This window comes from Cetorhinus maximus, chromosome 1, assembly GCF_964194155.1.
Source record: "Cetorhinus maximus chromosome 1, sCetMax3.hap1.1, whole genome shotgun sequence".
Classification (NCBI taxonomy): domain Eukaryota; kingdom Metazoa; phylum Chordata; class Chondrichthyes; order Lamniformes; family Cetorhinidae; genus Cetorhinus; species Cetorhinus maximus.
This window is the reverse complement of record NC_135879.1, coordinates 97,923,938-97,943,688: the sequence shown is the minus strand read 5'-3', so window position 1 is coordinate 97,943,688 and position 19,751 is coordinate 97,923,938. Positions and strand designations below refer to the sequence as shown.

The 19,751-nt window shown below is 49.8% G+C and overlaps 1 protein-coding gene across 3 annotated transcripts in view; it reads right to left on the bottom strand.

The window, feature by feature from the left end:
* Positions 1-9,300: 9,300 nt before the first annotated feature.
* The window catches only part of fam47e (family with sequence similarity 47 member E), a 31,169-nt gene continuing 20,718 nt past the window's right edge, over positions 9,301-19,751 (bottom strand). For all 3 annotated transcript variants that reach the window (XM_078544235.1, XM_078544252.1, XM_078544245.1), the window contains one exon: positions 9,301-9,659. In XM_078544235.1, coding sequence (XP_078400361.1) covers positions 9,612-9,659 — 48 coding nt within the window. In that variant the 3' untranslated portion in view covers positions 9,301-9,611. The remainder of the gene's footprint in view (positions 9,660-19,751) is intronic.

The window sequence follows — 19,751 nt, the reverse complement described above, 5'->3', positions numbered from 1 at the left end:
CCCCACACCCCCCTCTCTCCCCCTCACCCCCCGCTCTCCCCACACACCCCTCTCTCCCCCCACCCCACCTCTCTCCCCCCAACACCCCCCTCACCCCCCTCTCTCCCCCCACCCCACCTCTCTCCCCCCCACACCCCCCTCTCTCCCCCCCACACCCCCCTCTCCCCCCACATCCCCTTTCTTCCCTCCCACCCACCTCTCTCCCCCACCTCCGGTCCCCCCGTCTCCCCCCCACGCCCCCTCTCCCCCCCTCTCTTGCCCCCCACCCCCTCTCTCCTCCACACCTCATCCCTCCCCCCACTGCCCTTCTTTCCTCCCCACCCCCCTCTCTCCCCCCACCCCCTTCCCCCTCCCCCCCTCTCCACCCTCCCCCCTCTCACCACCCACCCCTCTCTCCCCCCCACCCCCCCTCTCTCCCCCCCACACCCCCTCTCTCCCCCCCACACACCCTCTCACCCCAAACCCCCCTCAACACCAAACCAACCCCCTCCCCTCCCCTCCCCCTCTTCCCTCCCTTCCCTCCCCTCCATTCCCCCTCCCCCTCCCCTCCCCTCCCTCTCCACTCCCCTCCCTCTCCACTCCCTCTCCACTCCCCTCCCCTCTCCTCCCTCTCCACGCCCCTCCCCTCCCCTCCCTCTCCACGCCCCCTCACCCCCCTCCCTCCCCCCCACCCCCTTTCTCCCTCCACCCCAACATCCCCTCTCTCCCCCCCACCCCCCTCCCCACCCCACCTCCTCTCTCCCCCCCACCCCATCTCTCCCCCCCCACCCCCCTCACCACCCCTCCCTCCTCCCTCCCAACCCCCCACCGCCCCTCCCTCCCCGCAACCCACCCCTCACTCCCCGCAACCCATCCTCTCCCCTCCCACCCCCCTTCCCCTCCCTATCCCCCACCCCAACCCCCTCCCTCCTCCACCCCCTCACCACCATCCCCCCTCCCTCCCATCCCCCCACCACACCTCCCTCCCCGCAACCCACCCCTCACTCCCCGCAACGCATCCTCTCCCCTCCCACCCCCCCTTCTCCTCCCTACCCCGCACCCCACCTCCCCTTCCTTCCCCCGCACCCCCTTCCCCTCCCAAATCCCACCCCACCTCCCCTTCCTTCGCCCCACCCCCCTCTCCTTCCTTCCCCCACCCCCCTCTCCCCTTCCTCCCACCACCCCCCTCTCCCTCCTCCTTCTCCCCCACCCCACCTCCCTCCCCCCCACCTCACCTCTCACCTCCCTCCCCCCCACCCACCCTCTCCCCTCCCTCCCTCCCTCCCCCCACCCCACCTCTCCCCTCCCTCCCCCCACCTCTCCCCTCCCCTCCCTCCCCTCACCCCACCTCTCCCCTCCCTCCCCCCACCCCACCTCTCCCCTCCCTCCCCTCACCCCACCTCTCCCCTCCCTCCCCGCCACCCCACCTCTCCCCTCCCTCCCCCCACCCACCCTCACCTCCCCCACCCAACCTCTCCCCTCCCTCCCCCTTACCCACCCTCTCCCCTCCCTCCCCCTACCCACCCTCTCCCCTCCCTCCCCCTACCCACCCTCTCCCCTCCCTCCACCCCACCCACCCACCCTCCTCCCCCTCGCACCCCTCTCACCCCCACCCGCTCTCACCCCCAGCCCCCCTCCCTCCCGCCCACCCCCTCACATCCCCCTCTCATCCCAACCCCTCTATGGCTGGGAAATTCCTTGAAGCTGTTCCTGGTTCGCCAGCATTACTTCACTGTAGGGGTGACAGAACCCCATTTGCAAGCATTATTTGCAGTTTCTGTCACACTTCTAATGAACTAACACTGGCAAAGTGGGAGTGGCTCCAAGAAATTTCCCAATCTCACTGTCAGCAGAAAAATTAAAGTTGAGTCTCAGTACTCAACAAGGGAGGCTGAATAATCTGAAGCAAACATCGAATTCTGGAAATACAGAACAGATCCATTCTGTTCTCGAAAAAGAGTGAGGATATGGGCCTAAATCTTCCGCTCAGCTGGACGCATTGCTGTGAAGTTTTTCTCGAACAGGCAATGCTACCCACTTCTTCCAGGATCTTCCGATCACGATTGAAGCAGAAGTGGGCAGCGCAGTCATTCCAGGGTGAGTCCAGTCGGAGGGTTGGGGGAAGGAGAGGACACGCCCCTTTTTACAACAGTAGCTGCTGCATTGAACTAAGTTTTTAAAGGTCTCAAGTGTTTTAATGAATTAATGTGAGTTAGCGAGTGAATGAATGGGTGTGTGAATGGGTAGGTGGGTGATGTGGGCAAGTAGGTAGGTAACTGAGGTGGGTAGATGGGTGAGTGAGTGAGGTGGTCGGGGGTAGTTGGGTCTGATCGGGGTGAGGGGTAGTCACGTGGTGGTCGAATGGTTTGGGATGAGCTGATTGGGGAGGACTCATTATGGTGCTCAGTTGAGTTGCACAGTTGTTAGACCAGGATTTAAGCTGTCTAACATTTTCTGGGTAAGTATGCAGGTAAGTTTTGTGTATATGGCACAAGTCTTTGCCCTGAGCTCAAGGTTGGAAACATTCGTGGAGGGTCTCGGGCAGCAGGAATCAGCCCATGGGAAGTTTAAACATCCTGGGAAATTTCTGCATATTCCAGCGTCAGGACTTCTCTAGGGTCCTGAAGCACATCGCCCAACGTATGTCCCATCTCTGACGATCTAGAGACTGGAAGATTTGGGCCATGTTTAGGGTAGAAACTTCATCAGAATTAAAACGTAATGCTCCAGTCTTCCTTGCACCTTCTAGGGGGTCACTTATTGGAAAATTGCATGCCCAGTCCATGATTTTCCATCTGAATAGTGTGTGCTGGAATTACTGAAGGGGAAAATCTCCCTTTGATTTTCTTCATACCAAATGCTCTACCTCAGACATTAATCTTTCGTTTTGCTTTACAGATACTGGAAGACCTGTTTTGCGTTTGTACCTTCCTCTCTTTCAAATTGTCAGCACTTGTAGCTTTTTTTTTAACCAAAATAACCTTACATTTTGAAATACTGGATTCAAATTTGAATTCAAATTTTGAAGATGAATGTTCTCTAATTCCCTCCAATGCCTTTGTCATTTTGTTTATTCATCTTGCAGTTATCAAAATCTGGTCAAGTAAATGTATCATTACCTGTGTTCTGTGGAATTCTTTTGATTCCCTCACACACTAATTATGTGACAGTTTTAAAGTTTACATTCATAGCATGTTACAGTACAGGAGACTATTCTGTACACTGTGTCATTGCTATTCTGCACACTGTGTCATTGCCATTCTGCACACTGTGTCATTGCCATTCTGCACACTGTGTCATTGCCATTCTGCACACTGTGTCATTGCCATTTCTGAAACTTGGGGCAGAATTTTCCCATCGGGCGGGTTTCATGGTGGGTGAGAGCAGAGAATCCAGTGGCAGGCAAAAAGTTGGAAATCTGACAGCGTAAAAACAGCTTGCAATTCTCCTGATGGTGGGTTTATGGCGAGTTGGTTATTCCGCCAACTAGTGGCATGAACGTCATTTGCATTCATTAACATGTCATGAATGCTCATTAAAACAGCTGCTCATTGGAATCCTGTCAGGCCTTCCTATCTTGCCAGCAGGAAATTACATCGGCCTCAAATCCATTTGGAAAAGGGGTGGCTGCACGAGTCGGACCTCAGTTCACTGGTAACTTCGAGGTGAGTGGAACATATCTGCCATAGCGCTGCGCTGGTCTTGTTGCAATGAATGCCACTCTGCTGGGGCTGTAGGCCTGGACTGCTCTTTCTCTTTGCTTTCATTGTCCTGATGAACACCACTGTGCTGTGGTACTCATGCAGGCCTCCCACTTTCAGAGACTAGCACTTCAATAGGGGTGGGCTGTGAGGCGAGGGTGGGGCTGATGAACACGAGGAGGGCAACGGGGAGGGAAGGCTGTGGAATGGTAACCCAGGAGGAAGGGCGAGCACTAGGAGGGCAACGGGAAGGGAAGGCTGTGGAGTGGCAGCGAGGGGGAAGCACAAACATGAGGGGGGCCTTTCTGGGGTCACCTTCTAACTTCTTGTTGCTGCCAGAGTGAGCAGGAGTCTGCTTAGAAATAAAAGAGGAAGACCTCCTTGCGATGAAAGCCACTGAAAGCCAATGGCTTCATTAGCACTGTTAAAGGGCTACTCAGAACTCAGTGGCTTCACATCACAGTTGCTGCATGTCAAGTGTAACACATAGGAATGTAGAATTTGGGAGTGCAGGCAATAGTGAAAGAGGCACAGCTGTATCATATATGACATTCCATTAATGAAGGCCTGTCACGTGTTCACCAGAATTGACACCCTAATGGGCAAAAGGGCTCCCACTCATTGACCATGAGCAATGATTGGGCATTAATATGCCACATAAGAGATTGGAGCGCAGAGCTAGGTTGGGTCAATCATCTTACTGAAACTTTAGCATCCCACACAGGGCTCAAGATGTTACATATCTGCGATGCCATCTTGGTCACCTCGATGTGTGTGCTAGTGTCTCATGGACAAGGTGGCATCAGCCACCATACACCTAGGGCAGGAAAAGCTATGGACCCTTACAGTCTCCAAACTTGTCATTCTCAGCTTCACTTTCTTGCCCCTTGAATCATTAATGTCTTCAATGTTTCCTTTCAGAGAGAAGGCAAAAACAGATATGGATCCAGGGCTCAGTGCTGCCTTTGTCAGGGTCCTAATACCATGGAGGAGGTGAAGGAGGGAGAGGCGACTCCACGTGCAGTTCCAGCAGGAGGGACACGGTCAAGCGGAGCCAGAGCATGAACAGGAGGGTCAGGAGGAGAGACCCATACAACAGGGGTTACTTGCCAGACCTAGGTTTATCGTCCAAGAGTTTCCTATTTACAAATGAGTGAGAGGCAATGCCGTGCATGTCTGCACTTGTCCTAAGCTCTAGTACATCACATATACCATATTCTTCATGAAGACCTGACGCCACGTGGATATCCCCTGTCAGTGACTTTGAAGGTGACCGCTGCACTCAATTTCTTGGTCTCTGGTTCTTTCCAAGGATCAACAGGTGATCTGTGCAACATCTCAGTCCACAACACATCGATGCATAAAGGAGGTCACAGATGCCCTTTACAGGAAGGCCCATCATTATGTCAGGTTTGGTCTGGATGAAGATAGTCAGGCTGCAAGATTCACCGGCTTCGCCGCCGTCTCAGGCTTCCCAAGAGTGCAGGGTGCAATAGACTGCACCCATGTGGCTTTACGGGCTCCATGGCAGCAGTCCCTAATGTTTATAAACCGCAAGGGCTATCATTCCATCAATGTACAACTAGTGTGTGATCACAGGAAGCACATACTGCACATTTGTGCGCGGTACCCTGAGAGTTGTCATGACTCCTACATCGTAAGTCACTCACAGGTGCCTGAGATTCTTGAGGGGCCATTACATCTGCAGGGATGGCTGTTTGGGGATAAGGGGTACCCAATGAAACACTGGATGATGACACCAGTCTGTCACCTTCAAGAGTCATGCCAAGAAGAGGTACAATGCTGCTCACAGTTCCACATGCTCCCTTATACAGCAGACCATAGGGCTTCTGAAGATGCGTTTCAGGTGCTTGGACCGCTCAGGAGACTCACTTCAATACACTCCCGATAGGGTTTCCTGCATCATCACAGTGTGTTGCACCCTTCACAATCTGGCAATACAAAGAGGTGAACCCCTGCCAGAGGATGACCTGGAGGAGGATGAGAGCTCATTGGAGGATGAAGATCTGGAGGCCAAGGAACTTGAGGAGGCTGTGAGGGTCACCATGAGCACGATTACGCTATGGAGGAAGGGAGACGTGGGCGACATGGCCGTGATACGTTAACTGCTGACAGGTTCAAGGAAGAATAAAGTTAAGTGAGGGAATATGGCCACATCTCTCAGGGCCCTCAATACCATTTACTTTCAACTGAGGGGATGTCCACCCACTTGCAGCGAGAACGAGTCCCGCATTCACACTTGCATGTTCTGGCCTCGTGAATCTCCAGGCCATGATCTTCGCTTTGGTCCATGGCGCCCTGTGAGTGAGCTCACTCTGAGAACGGAGAGCCCACTTAGGAACAAGAACGATGCGAGAGAAGACATGAAGCCTTCGTTGCTACTAATGATGCAAACACTGCTGGGACTGAGATGTGGACATGCTGAGGGATCTCCTCCTCCCGTGCGTGTCTTTTCTTCTGCCACCACCACAGAGGAGACACAAAGGCCGCTAGAATATCAATGCTGATAAGCTGCCCTCACTCAATGGTGTTCTTTGAGGAAGAAAGGTTAGAAACACTTACACCACACACTTCCAATAAGATTTAAACACATCTCTCTGACATCTCACAAGGATGTGGAGACTAGTTCAACTGAGGTTGACATCACAGGAACGTGAATCTCACAATGGGACACTGAGTGGGAGGAAGGCACCTTCAGTTGACAGGAACATTCACATAGCCATCAAATGTATTAACAAAAGTGCAATTTAGTTACATGTCTAGCATACGTGACCCAAAAGTGACATCAATTTTTTGTAGCTTCCCTAACTCTACCTGTGTACAGCCCCGACATCCGCAGCACAGGTGGAGGCAGCCTGCTGACTGCTACGCCCTGATGTCTGTGATGACCTTGGCGGACGCCCTCTGGTGGCTCGAGGCCTGGAGGGCCTCGGCCTGATAAGGGTCACCTGTTCAGGGGCAGCAGCGCCCTCGGCGGCCTGAGCAGCTGGAGTGGGTGGGGTCACAGGCAGAGGGGGCTGTGAGCGGCTACATACCCTTGAAGTGTCCTGCGAGGGGGCTGATGCTCATCCTCCCTGTGGGTGTTCGTGGACCCCACCCTTAGTCCTACAGGAGATGGTGCACCCGGAGGGAGGTCAAGGTGCCTCATCCCCATGTCACCTACATCCTGATGGTGCCCACCAGGGTGTGTGGCCATGGAGTGCAGGGCTGAGCACAAATCTGGCAAGATCTGCTGGACCAAGGTCTCCATGGTGGTTGCCATCCTTCCCAAGGTGACCTTGAGGCGCTCGCATGTCAGAGCCGTGACATCAGACAGAACGCAGACAGACTCCTCCATCATTTGCTCTAGTCTGCTGAGTGGCTGTCGAATCTCTGCCTGATGTTCTGCCGCCTGTCGTTGCATCTCCAGCATAGATTTGGTTGCTGTTTCCAGAGGCTCACCATCTGACTTGGACCAAGCAGGTGGCTGGTCTCCAGCAGTCCTCTGAGTGCCAGAGACCTGGTATGTCCCTGCCTCTGACTGCTGCGGGGACCTGTCAGTGAGGTGTAGCCCAGAAAGTGAGCCGAAGTCTAATCTGCAGCTGAGACCCACCGACGTGTGTGTTTCTGAGCTGGTGGAGGGTGCGTACTCTGTGGACTCGCACTGGTGCTGGGCTGGCTTGGGGGTCTTGATCTGCTGGTGCCTAGAAAATAGAGCTTCAGCTAATGAGCATGAGCTAGATAAGACTGTGCGTGACTCACTGTGATTGTCAGGATTTGATGAAGTGATGGAGCTGTGATCCGTACTGGGTTGGTGGGAGAGGCTGATCTCCCCTTCCCCACAGGAGCGATCCCTATCCTCCCCAGACAGCTCAGCTGCAGCCTCCTCAAACTCAGTGAGGGCAAGGATGTCGGATATCCCTGCCCCGGTCTGCGATCTCTCGAGCCTGTTGTGCACCAGCTTGGCCTGTATAAAGAAGAAAGAAAGGCATGTGATGAGATTGGATGGAGCAGAGGTTGGATGAGACCATGTCCCCTGTGTGTGGTGAGCCCACTCCAGAAGGGCCAGAGGATGGCGTGTGAGCAACATAATAGATGGGATGGTGGTGAAGTGAACGTCTTGGTGAGAGAATGACTGTTGATATGTGTCCCCCGCTAATGGTTGTGTGAGACCCCTGTAGAGTAGCCGTTTGAGTGCATGATGCCATGATGAGAGTTTTATACTGGAGGGTTTTGAAGGATGACTTACCCTGGTGGAGCACATGAGATCATTCATCCTTTTCCTGCATTGGGTGGCATTTTGGGTGCGGTTGCCAGCTGCGCTGACCAGCTCCACGATGGCCTCCCAGGTTGGAGAGTTGAGGCTTCTGTGCTTCCTGCAGCAATCCATGGGATAGAGGACTTTCCTGTGCACCTGCACTCCTCTGATCAAGGCCTGGAGGGCCTGGTGCATGAAGCCGGGTGCTGCTTTCTTTTTCAGGCTCTTGGCCTTCCTCTTCTGGCTGCCAGACATCTCTGGTGGGCTGGAGAGAGCGAGATTGTGCATTGGGCTGGCCTTTAAATATGGCGCCCAGACCTTCGAACCCACCAGCTGACGGCAAGCGGACGAATCAGCTCCCGACCCTCCAGGTGATTCAGAGCGAAACAGGCCTCTGCATAATTAATGACCCTCTGAGTGCAGAATCCCGCCTTTCCTTACGGCGGAGCAGGCGCTGCTGAAACCGCCCGCCACCACACTTAGTTTCATGAAGGGAAAATTCTGCTCTTGGTCTCAATCTTCTGTGCTTTCCCCATAGTTATCCAGCTCCCTTTAGAAAACAGTTTCACTTCAATCACTGGCATTGTATGTCCTAACAAACTTAAAAAGAAAATTTACCTAATTTAGTTTATTTTGGAAAGGATTTAAATTTATACCCTCTAGTTATTAATTTCTCAATCAGTGGAATAGGTTGTCCCTATTTACCTTATCAAACATATGTATAGTTTTGATCACCATACAGCTCTCTTTGTTCTAATGAAAGGAGCCGTGATTTCTCTATTCTTTCCTCAAAACTAAAGCGTCTTGTTCCTGGAATTATCCTGGTGAACTTCCATGGCCTTGACATCCTTCCTAAAGTAGGCCATGCCAAACTGAATACAGTATCCTAACTGTAGTCTAACCAATAATTTCTATAGGCTACAGTTATCAGTATTTATAGTAAATGCATGAAAAACAACTAAAGAAAGTAAGTTCTGTTCCAGTTAACTCGAATACCCGGTTTCAATTAATTGGTCAGTTAGATTGTGCAAATATGATGTTAAGTTATCTGTCACAATGGACAGAGACCCCTGATGGACAATGAAAATTGGTAAATAATTTAAACTCAAAATTTTGGTCTGACACTTTCAGTAAAGCAAGACAGTTCTGAATTGTAATCTTCTGGACTGTGAGGTTGATTTATGTCAGGGTCAAGAGATTGGCAATAATAACTGACACCTAAGACATATTTTGTCCTATTCTGGCAGATAATAAAGGCTCCAACTTTTTTTGATTTAGTAATAAAATGTGATCATTTTGCCCTTTTAGTAGATCAAAGTGTTACTTAAATTACATACTATACATAATCAGAAAATCAGCAAGCACAGTTTAGGCAACATATCTAAGAACTTGCCCATTTATTGGATTCAATTGTGTGTTTTGTTCACATAATTACTTGACACAGTATTTGACAATCCTTGAAAGAACACAAATATTTTTACACTTTTTGATATATATTTGTAAAAAATGCTGCTTAAGTATAAACTAAAGCCAAAGTAGATACTAATATTTGTAAGGGGAATCATAATCACATATAAACAGTGATAAAATGATACAGTTGAGATTACTTGTTAATTAATGATGTATCCAATTTGCACTGAAGAATTAAGTATTTTCTGTTCCAATTTGTTATTTTACTTTTCCACCTCATCACCGACTGTGGCAAATTGTTTCCCCAAGAACTGAAATATTTAAAACCATAATATATTAACCACAGCGAATTACAAGTAAAGCCACATCACTTACACAACACATTTACTTTTCAAATCCATATATCTTCCTAGTTTCATGTGACCTTCATTTCAAGGCTATCATTTGTAATTATCCTTTCTCTCCTTGAGAGACTGTACTCAGATAATAATGATACCAAATGTTCTCATGACAATGACACCAGCTGTTCCAAATGTCACCTATTGGAAGTGACCGTCACTCATTTTGGCTTAAAAAGTAATCTATTTTGCTGTTGTATCACTCTGAAAAGATATTTTTGAAAATGCTTAAATGGGCTTGCAAGTTATAGGCATAAATGTCACTTCTATCATTTTCCAAACGTTTACAGCTTTGCTAGAGGCTCAGAGGACAATGTGGACCAATATGGCGGGGCTATTGGGTAGTATTTTGGTTTATATCCTTGAGGAGAGAATGGATAAATCCTTCACCCATTTGATAGTGGATACATTGGCCACAGGTACGGAAATGGTACTTGTAAAAGTAATCCTAGTTAAAGGTGCTTATTGGCAATAACACTTATGTAATACACATATAAAATACCTGTAGTGTTAAATGCTGTGTATATGCCCACCGACCCTGTAAGCAGAGCGTGGGTGGCCAGAGGGGCATGCAAATGCCGAGGTGCACTGGTGAGAAGGCCTGCCTCAATTCTCTGGGACTTCCTCCAATTTGTTTTAGAAATTGGTAACCCTTTAGCCCTCACCCCCACCCTCCATGGCCCCTCATATCCAGCAGGCTACCTCCATAGTCACTCACCTAGTATCCACGTGGGCAGATCTCAGGAGCCATGGGGAGATGTAAAACAAAGCTTCTCATTTTAAAGAGTGGGTCATTTAAAACAGTTCAAATCCTGACAGTTATACAGGCCTTATCTATCCTTCAAGAGAGTTTACGTCTACCTCATTAATTTGTGGCCTCCAAACTGCAGATTAAGGCGCTTGCAACAACCAAAGTGAGGCCTGTTTAAACTCAGCACTGAGTTGAAATGACCCTGCTAAGTTCAGGTTTTGCTCCCATGTGAATCACACCCTTCCCCTTTCTCCTACCGGAAAAAAATGGATCTGTTGGAAACCACGCATATCTTCTGGCTCTGGCATAATTAATTATACATCCGGGGGTTTCGCACCGTCTTCTGTGGTGGGGCGGGCTTGATGGCGCCCGTCCCGCTGTCATATCTGGGCGCCATATTTAAAAGGTGCCCGGACATCCACAGTGTCAGTCCAAAAACAGAGAGGTGTCTACAAGGTCATCCGCCAGCCCAGCTCCGAAATTTACTGATGCCTCCCTGCATGCCTCCTGGACCATGTCAAGGTGCGCAGGAATGTGCTGTACCCGCTTAATGGGAGGAGGAGGCCAAGCAGGAGTGCCAATGCTGCATGGCTGCAGATGGCCAATGCCATTCGTGCCCATGGGGTGCACAAGTGGTTGGCAACAGAGTGCCGGAAGAAGATGAATGATCTTACTTGCTCTGCCAGGTTAAGTCTCATCAGGTGGTCATATAAGCAACAAAGACTCCAATATGTCAGGGTCCAAAGCCCAGTGGCAACGGCATGTCCTGCCTCAGTCTCTTCAGTGCATCCACACTGCGGTGGGGTGCCTACTGTGCCTCTCTCACCCTTCAGCATACATGGAACATTGCATGGAATTGGGGTGGTGGGGGTCTGGGTGGGGAAGGAAGGACGGAACCGGCTGAGGCGCAGAAGGAAACAGCAACCTCCGCAAATCACATGCCTGTCTGAGCCTTCCCCTCGAATGTGGATTTGCTCAGCACTCTGGAGGGGGCTGGTCCACAACCCAGTGATGACCTGTCACAAAAGTGGGCTAACTTACGAGGTGGGGTATGATAAAGGAACCAAACTCCACTGCTCCAATCCATGCAACATGCAACTCCTCTCGAACACATTCTCTTCTTTGAGCAGGAGAAACTCTGTCACAATCGCAGAGAGCATGAGAAGACGGGAGGGGGGCACGACCATTTTTCAGGTATCTAATGGAATTCGAGGAGAGGGCATCTGAGCTTGCAGGAGTGGAGCAGGACAGAGCCATTGATGATGGGGGGCTCAGCCTAAGGTGTCCACCTGGTAAGGATTCATCCATTCAAACCTGAGGGTCGAATATGCCTTCATGTTGGAGGCAGCTGATGCTGTCACTTGCACTTTTTTATCCCACTTACAGGTGCCTCCAGGAAGAGACCAAGGCCAGAGGAGGAGGACTCCCTATCAGGCGCAGCACCAGCCCCAGCCCAGACATGAGCCAGGAGGGAGCTCCACACTGTAGAGGCATCACAGCAGTCACTTGCACCCTCCACCAGTTCAGGAACACACACCACGGTTGGGTATTTGTGCTAGTTTAGGAAGAGTCTCAATGTGGTGGTCACCGCACAGACACGTGCTCGCAGCAGGAGGAGGCAGCTTCAGCCAAGCTCCCCAGCTCTCGGAGGACTGTTGGGGAAGAGGCATCTGTGAGGTCCGAGTCAGATGATGCACCTCTGGATTCGGCCTTCCAACTCATGGTAGGGTGTCAGCAAGAGGCGGGGATACATCACACAGAACTGTTGGAAGGCCTCAACAGAGTGGCACGTGAGTCGGTGGAGTCCGTCCGTCTGCTTTCTGATGAAGTGGTGCCCACATCTGCGTGCATGGAGGTCTCCATAGGGAGGTTGGCAAATGCCATGGAGCCCCTCATCCAGCAGAATGCCCAGTTTCTGCCGAAGATGCGCGCAAACCTGCACTCCATTGCTGTTGCCATGGGTAAGTTCATGCATTGGCAATGCAAGAGGGGAATGGGGCACCTCGACATCCCTCCAGGTGCCCCTTCCCCTCAAGGAGTCAGGCACTCAAAGGGAGGAGGAGCAGAAACTGGACAACCCTGGGCCATCCACTCAGGACACTCAAAGGTTGGCTGCTCCCTCCAAATCCCCTTTGCCTGTGACCCATTCAACTTCATCCTCTGTCCCCCAGAGGGTGACAGCCAAAGTAAGCCTGGGCCCTCCAGGCCTTAGCTCTCCAGAGCATGGCTGCCAAAGTCATCAAAGGCAACAGGGAAAACAACTCCACAGGCTGTCTCCATCCCTGCTGCAGATGTCAGGGCAGCACCTAGAAGAAGAGGTAGGCAACATAAAATCAAGAAATTTTGATCTCAAGTGGTTTCACTTGAGAACACTGTCACTGTATTAGCTACAAATATATTCACTCTCACTAAATAATGTCTACTGCTGATTTCAGCATCATTATATAGGCTTTGTGAGACCTCCGCCCCACCTCACCACCACCCCCTCGCCAACATTAACAATCCTGCTGCACGTAGCTGGACTATGAGTGATTCTGGAGGGAGAAATGTGTTTGTGGCAGGGCCTTTCGGAGCCTCATGCAAACACTCTCCCATGCACATGGAGCCTTCATCCATCACACTCATCTCACTGTCCTGTGCATTTTGAATGCTGCCTGCTGGGGTTCTCTTTCAGTTGTCCATCTGAGCTGACCTGCATCTCCGCCCATCCACTGATCACACCCCAATGCAACGCCTGTGCCCATCCAACACGAGGCTCCGCTCACTTTCAATATCACAAAGATGGCAATAGTCATTATTTCTGATGGGCTTCCCCATCATTTCCCCTCCCCCAGTCACCCATGTCCTTTCCCCCATAACAATAGACCCCACCCCGCTGCGCCCCCCCCCCCACCCCACCAGGTATAACCTTTGACCTCCCCACCGTCACCTTCCAGCCTGAACCCTTCTCATTCCAAGATGTCCAAGTGAATGTGCATGTTCCCTAGCTTCTGGAGAACCCCTCTCCCATCCATATTGAACTCCCTAACCTCCTCCTTCCCATCCCCACAGTTCATGTCTGCCTCCGAGTCCCCATCAACCACCCTCTCTACCCTTTCTAATGCTACAGACGCATCCTCAGCCTCCCAGCCTACTGGCACACTCTGGCCCCTGTTACTCTAACTATCGCCTCCTACCAGGCCCACCCTGAGTTTGCTCCCCAGGAGGCAGTTATTGTCTCCACAAACCCTCCCCTTGCACATTCACCTGGGCATTCCACCGGCCCCCGCCTTACACCTTCCTCCCCCTTTACTCCTTCCTCCACCCTCTCTCCTTCCTCCACTCTGGACACCTTCCCCCCCTCTGAACTCCTTCCCCTCTCCCATATTCAGCCCCCCTGACATCTTCGTGCCCCCTTCTCATTTATACCCCCCCACACCTTTGCCACCCCCCCACCTGCATCTTCACTACCGCCCCCCCTGCCCCAAGACCTTCCTCTGCCATTCATAGCTAAATCTTCCTCTCCCGCTCACACCTAGACTTTCCTCTTCTGCTTACATCCAAACCTTCCTCTTCCCCGCTCCCCACCCGCCCCCACCCCTTCGCTGCATCCTTACCAGTCCATGGCAAAGTCCTCAAAGTTCCGAAGCAAGTTCAAAGCATCAGCCAAGTCCATGAAGATCCGAAGCCTCAGCAAAGTCGAAGTTATTGCATGGAGACCTCCCACTTTCTGAGAGCTGCTTCGCAGCGGAACCATCAGCATGAGGAACCACTTACCATGTGATGCCACGTGTTCTTCCAGGGTCCGGTAGCTGTAGGGCTCCAGTATCTTCTGTTCCTTGGATGTCTGCGATTTGAGCAAGGCCCTAAAGGTAAGTCCCGACTTCTGCACGTCACACTTGTCCAGACGTGTTCTGGACCAGCATGTTTTCCCGCTGGCGTAACGGGGAATTGGGCGTGGGAGTGCGATTCTGGTCTGGCCTTCATTCGCATCCCATTAGCGGGATGCAATGATCCCGCCTCCAGTGGGATTCCCGATCCACCATGGCAAGCAGCATCAGAAGATCCTGCTGAAAATTCAAGTCGGCGTGAAACCGATTTTTGGGCCTCCTGCCAAATTCTCTCTCTCTCCCCCCAATCCCCCACAAGCCATTGATCCTGTCAGCGGAGGTATGGGAGAATTCCACCCATTATGTTTCAGCTATAATTTTACTTTTATGTAAATCTGTACAATGGAAAAATCTAATGTCAGTATTTGCTTGTCACGATTTTTTAAACTTGCCCTTGGAGCTCTCCAAACGGTAAGTTTTATCTCTCTCCCATTTCCTCTGCCTCCCGCAGGACCAAACTGTAATTTTTTTCTCTGACTTTGCTCTGCTGTTCACAGAACTTACTTGTGCAGTACAGTTGCTAGGCATTTTCATATATTTAACATTAAGATAAGCAGCCCTGGGTTACTCAAACTCTCTAGTAATTATGAAACACTTTTTGGCCTGTGTCTCCTTTCTGGTTTGTCTCATCCTTCTTTGCCTCAAACTCTGCTTTTCTGGTTGCTTGCCCTCCCTGCCCCACTCATCTTCCACTTTTGTCTCTAAGGTGCTGTTTATATTAAAATGTCTGGCAAGCTACATGTTTTTAAACATACATGCCAACTATGAGATTTCACACCAACAATCAATGTTTTATGAATACGTACAGCCCCATGTCAGCATTTGCTGGCAATAATCAGCTCACCTCACATCAGGTCCCCTTTCCCCTCGGGGCTACTGTTCCTCTTTCTTTCATACTTGCTCTCATTTCTACCCTACTCCTTTGACTGAAAACTGGCCAGACCTGGACCCATCTCTCTTGCTAATGGTGTTTATCCTGCCCAATGTGCATTGCAGAAGGGAACCCCTAGAAGAACAGAAGTTCCTGCCTACAGTATAGAGCAGCTGGATAACATTATTAGCAGCAGCTGCACTGAGGAGAGAGTTTGGCAATGTGTGAAAAAATCTTGCAACAACATGTATTTTTCTGTAAGTGTCACAACTACTTCCTGTCACACTTTAACCATCATACTTCAGATTCGGCAATAATATCCCCGACTCACTAGTATCAATGCTACAAATGATCTGTTAGCGAATATTAAAGGTTTTGAGAACATCCAAACTTAAGATGCATCATTCCAGTGTTGAAAATATTTAGAGTTAAAAAGGCCCTCTTTTCATGTCAAGTAGAGGTTTTTGTTGAAGGAAGTTTGCAGATTCACATGGAACTGTAAATTTACAGGCATCTGACTATTTGCAAACCTCCCTCACCAGCATATTATGAAATTGTGATTGACCTCATACATATTTATTAACAGTAATTCAACTTTGCATCCTTAGTGGTGAGGACTACTTAATGAAGGTTCGCGAAAGCATTTGTGTTATTATAATATAAGTGCAAATCACTTTCTTCACTATTACCTTATTTAATTTGCAGAATCGGTGGTTATACAGAAATACATTACCAATGCTGGTAGAGGTCGTGGATTTTGAAGGTGCTATTGAAGGAGCCTTGGTGAGTTGCTGCAGTGCATCTTGTAGATGGTACACACTGCTGACACGGTTCATTGGTGGTGGTGGGAGTGAATGTTTATGGATTGGGTGCCAATTAAGCGGGGTGCTTTGTCCTAGATGGTGTCGAGCTTCTTAAGTGTTGCTGGAGCTGCACTCATCCAGGCAAGTGGAGAGTATTCCGTCACATTGCGAGGAGGCATTGGTGTGGTGGTATTGTCACAGGACTGGTAATACTCTGGGGACTGGGGTTCGAACCTCACTTCGGCAGATGGTGGAATTTGAATTCAATAAAAATCTGGAATCTAATGATCTAGTGAAACCATTGTTGATTGTTGCCCCTTAGGGGTAGGAAATCTGCCATCCTTATCCAGCCTGACTTACAGGTGGCTCCAGATGTGCAGTAATGTTGCTGATCCTTAAATTCCCTCTGAAATGGCCTAGCAAGCCACTCAATTGTATCAAACTGCTAAAACACCAATAAAAAGGGAATGGAAACTGGACGGAACATCTGGCATCGACCTAGGCACCGGAAACAACAACGGCAAACTCAGCCCTGTTGACCCTGCAAAGTCCTCCTTACTAACATCTGGGGGCTAGTGCCAAAATTGGGAGAGCTGTCTCACAGACTAGTCAAGCAACAGCCTGACATAGTCATCCTCACGGAATCATACCTTACAGACAATGTCCCTGACACCACCATCACCATCCCTGGGTATCTCCTGATCCACCAGCAGGTCAGACCCAGCAGAGGTGGCGGTACAGTGGTATACAGTCAGGAGGGAGTTACCCTGGGAGTCTTCAACATCGACTCTGGACTCGCTGAAGTCTCATGGCATCAGGCCAAACATGGGCAAGGAAACCTCCTGCTGATTACCACGTATCACCTCCCCGGCTCAGCTGATGAATCAGTGCTCCTCCATGTTGAACGCACTTGGAGGAAGCACTGAGAGTGGCAAGGGCGCAGAATGTACTTTGGGTGGGGGACTTCAATGTCCATCACCAAGAGTGGCTCTGTAGCACCACCACGGATCCAGCTGGCTGAGTTCTAAAGGGTATAGCTGCTAGACTGAACCTGCAGCAGGTGGTGAGGGAACCAAACATGACCTCATCCTCACCAATCTGCCTGCCGCAGATACATCTGTCCATGACAGTATCGGTAGGAGTGACCACTGCACAGTCCTTGTGGAGACGAAGTCCCATCTTCACATTGAGGATACCCTCCATCGTGTTCTGTTGCACTACCAATGTGCTAAATGGGATCAATTTCAAACGGATCTAGCAACCCGAGACTGGGCAATAATGAGGCACTGTGGGCCATCAGCTGCAGCAGAATTGTACTCGAACAGAATCTATAACCTCATGGCCCAGCATATCCCTACTCTACCATTACCGTCAAGCCAGGGAACAACACTGGTTCAATGAGGAATGCAGGAAAGCATGCCAGGAGCAGCACCAGGCATACCTAAAAATGAGGTGTCAACCTAGTGAAGCTATAACACATGACTACTTGCGTTCCAAAATGCATAAGCAGCAAGTGATAGACAGGGCTAAGCGATTCCACAACCAACAGATCAGATCTAAGCTCTGCAGTCCAGCTACATCCAGTCGTGAATGGTGATGGACAATTAAACAACTCCCTGGAGGATGAAGCTCTACAAATATCCCCATCCTCAATGATGGAGGAGCCCAGCACATCAGTGCAAAACATAAGGCTGAAGCATTCGCAACAATCTTCAGCCAGAAGTGCCGAGTGGATGATCCATCTCGGCCTCCTCGGGAGGTCCCCAGCATCACTTAAGGTACTTAAAGTTGACAAGGCACCGGGTCCGGATGAGATGCATCCAAGGATATTAAAGGAAGAAAGAGTGGAAATTGCAGGGGCATTGGCCATAATTTTTCAGTCTTCCCTAGACTCAGGGGAGGTGCCTTAGGACTGGAGAGTTGCAAACATTACACCCTTGTTCAAAATAGGTTGAAAGGATAAGTCCAGCAATTACAGACCAGTCAGTTTAACTTTCGTGGTGGGGAAGCTTCTAGAAACAATTATTTGGAATAGAATTAGTAGTCATATGGAAAAATGTGGGCTGATTAGGAACAGCCAGCATGGATTTCTAAAGGGGAAATCATGTCTACCTAACTTGCTGGAGCTTTTTTGAAGAGGTAACAGAAAAGGTTGATGAGGATAATGCTGTTGATGTGGTGTACATGGACTTTCAAAAGGCATTCGATACAATGCCACACAATAGACTTGTGAGAAAAGTTATAGCTCATGGAATAAAAGAGACAGTGGCAACGTGGATATAAAATTGGCTGAGTAATAAGAAACAGAGGGTAATGGTCAATTGATATTTTTCAAGCTGGAGGAAGGTTTGTAGTGGAGTTCCCCAATGGTCCGTATTGGGACCCTTGCTTTTCCTGATATATATTAATCTTGGTATGCAGGGGACAATTTGAAAGTTTGCAGATGATGCAAAACTTGGAAGCATTGTGAGGAGGACAATGTAGAACTTCAAAAGGACATAAGCAAGTTGGTGGAGTGGATAGATAGGTGGCAGATGAAGTGAAGCGATGCATTTTGGTAGGAAGAAAATGGGCTTTATCAATAATGGCATAGGTACAGGAGCAAGGAGGTTATGATGAACTTACATAAGACACTGGGTAGATCTCAGCTGGAGTAGTGTGTACAATTCTGGGCACCACACTATAGGAAGGATGTGAACGCATTGGAGAGAGTGCAGAAGAGGTTTACAAGAAAGGTTCCAGGGATGAAGATGGATTGGAGAGGTTGGGGCTGTTCTCCTTGGAGAGAAAAAGACTAAAACGAGATTTGATGGAGGTGTTCAAAATCATGAGGGGGCTGGATCGAGTAGATAGGGAGAAACTGTTCACGCTTGTAAAAGGAACAAGAATGAGAGGGCACAGATTTAAAGTAATTTGCAAAAGAAGCAAATGTGATGTAAGAAAAAAACTTTTTCACACAGTGAATGGTTTAAGTCTGGAATTCACTGCCTGGAAGTGTCGTGGAGGCAGGTTCAATCGAGGCATTCAAGAGGGCAATAGATGATTATTTGAATAGAAACGATGTGCAGGGGTACGGGGAAAAGGCAAGAGAATGGCACTAAGTCATAATGCTCATTTGGAGAGTCATGCAGACACGATGGTCCGAATGGCTTCCTTCCACGCCGTTATAATTCTGAGATTGTGTGATCACAGATGCCAGTCTTCAGCCAATTCAATTCACTTCACGTGATTTCAAGAAATGGCTGAAGGCACTGGATACTGCAAAGGCTATGGGCCCTGACAATGTTTCGGCAATAATACTGAAGACGTGTGCTCCAGAACTTGTCGCTCCCTTAGCCAAGCTGTTCCAGTACAGCTACAACACTGGCATCTATCTAGCAATGTGGAAAATTGCCCAGCTACGTTGTGTACACAAAAAGCAGAACAAATCCAACCCGGCCAACTACTGCCCCATCAGTCTACTCTCTACCATCAGCAAAGTGATGGAAGGGGTCATCAACAGTGCTGTCAAACTGCACTTGCATAGAAATAACCTGCTCACGGATGCCCAGTTTGGGTTCTGCCAGAGTGACGCAGCTCCTGACCTCATTACAGCCATGGTTCAAACATGGACGAAAGAGCTGAACTCCAGAGGTGAGGTGAGAGTAACTGTCCTTGACATCAAGGTAGCACTTGATCGAATGTGGCATCAAGGAGCCCTAGCAAAGCTAG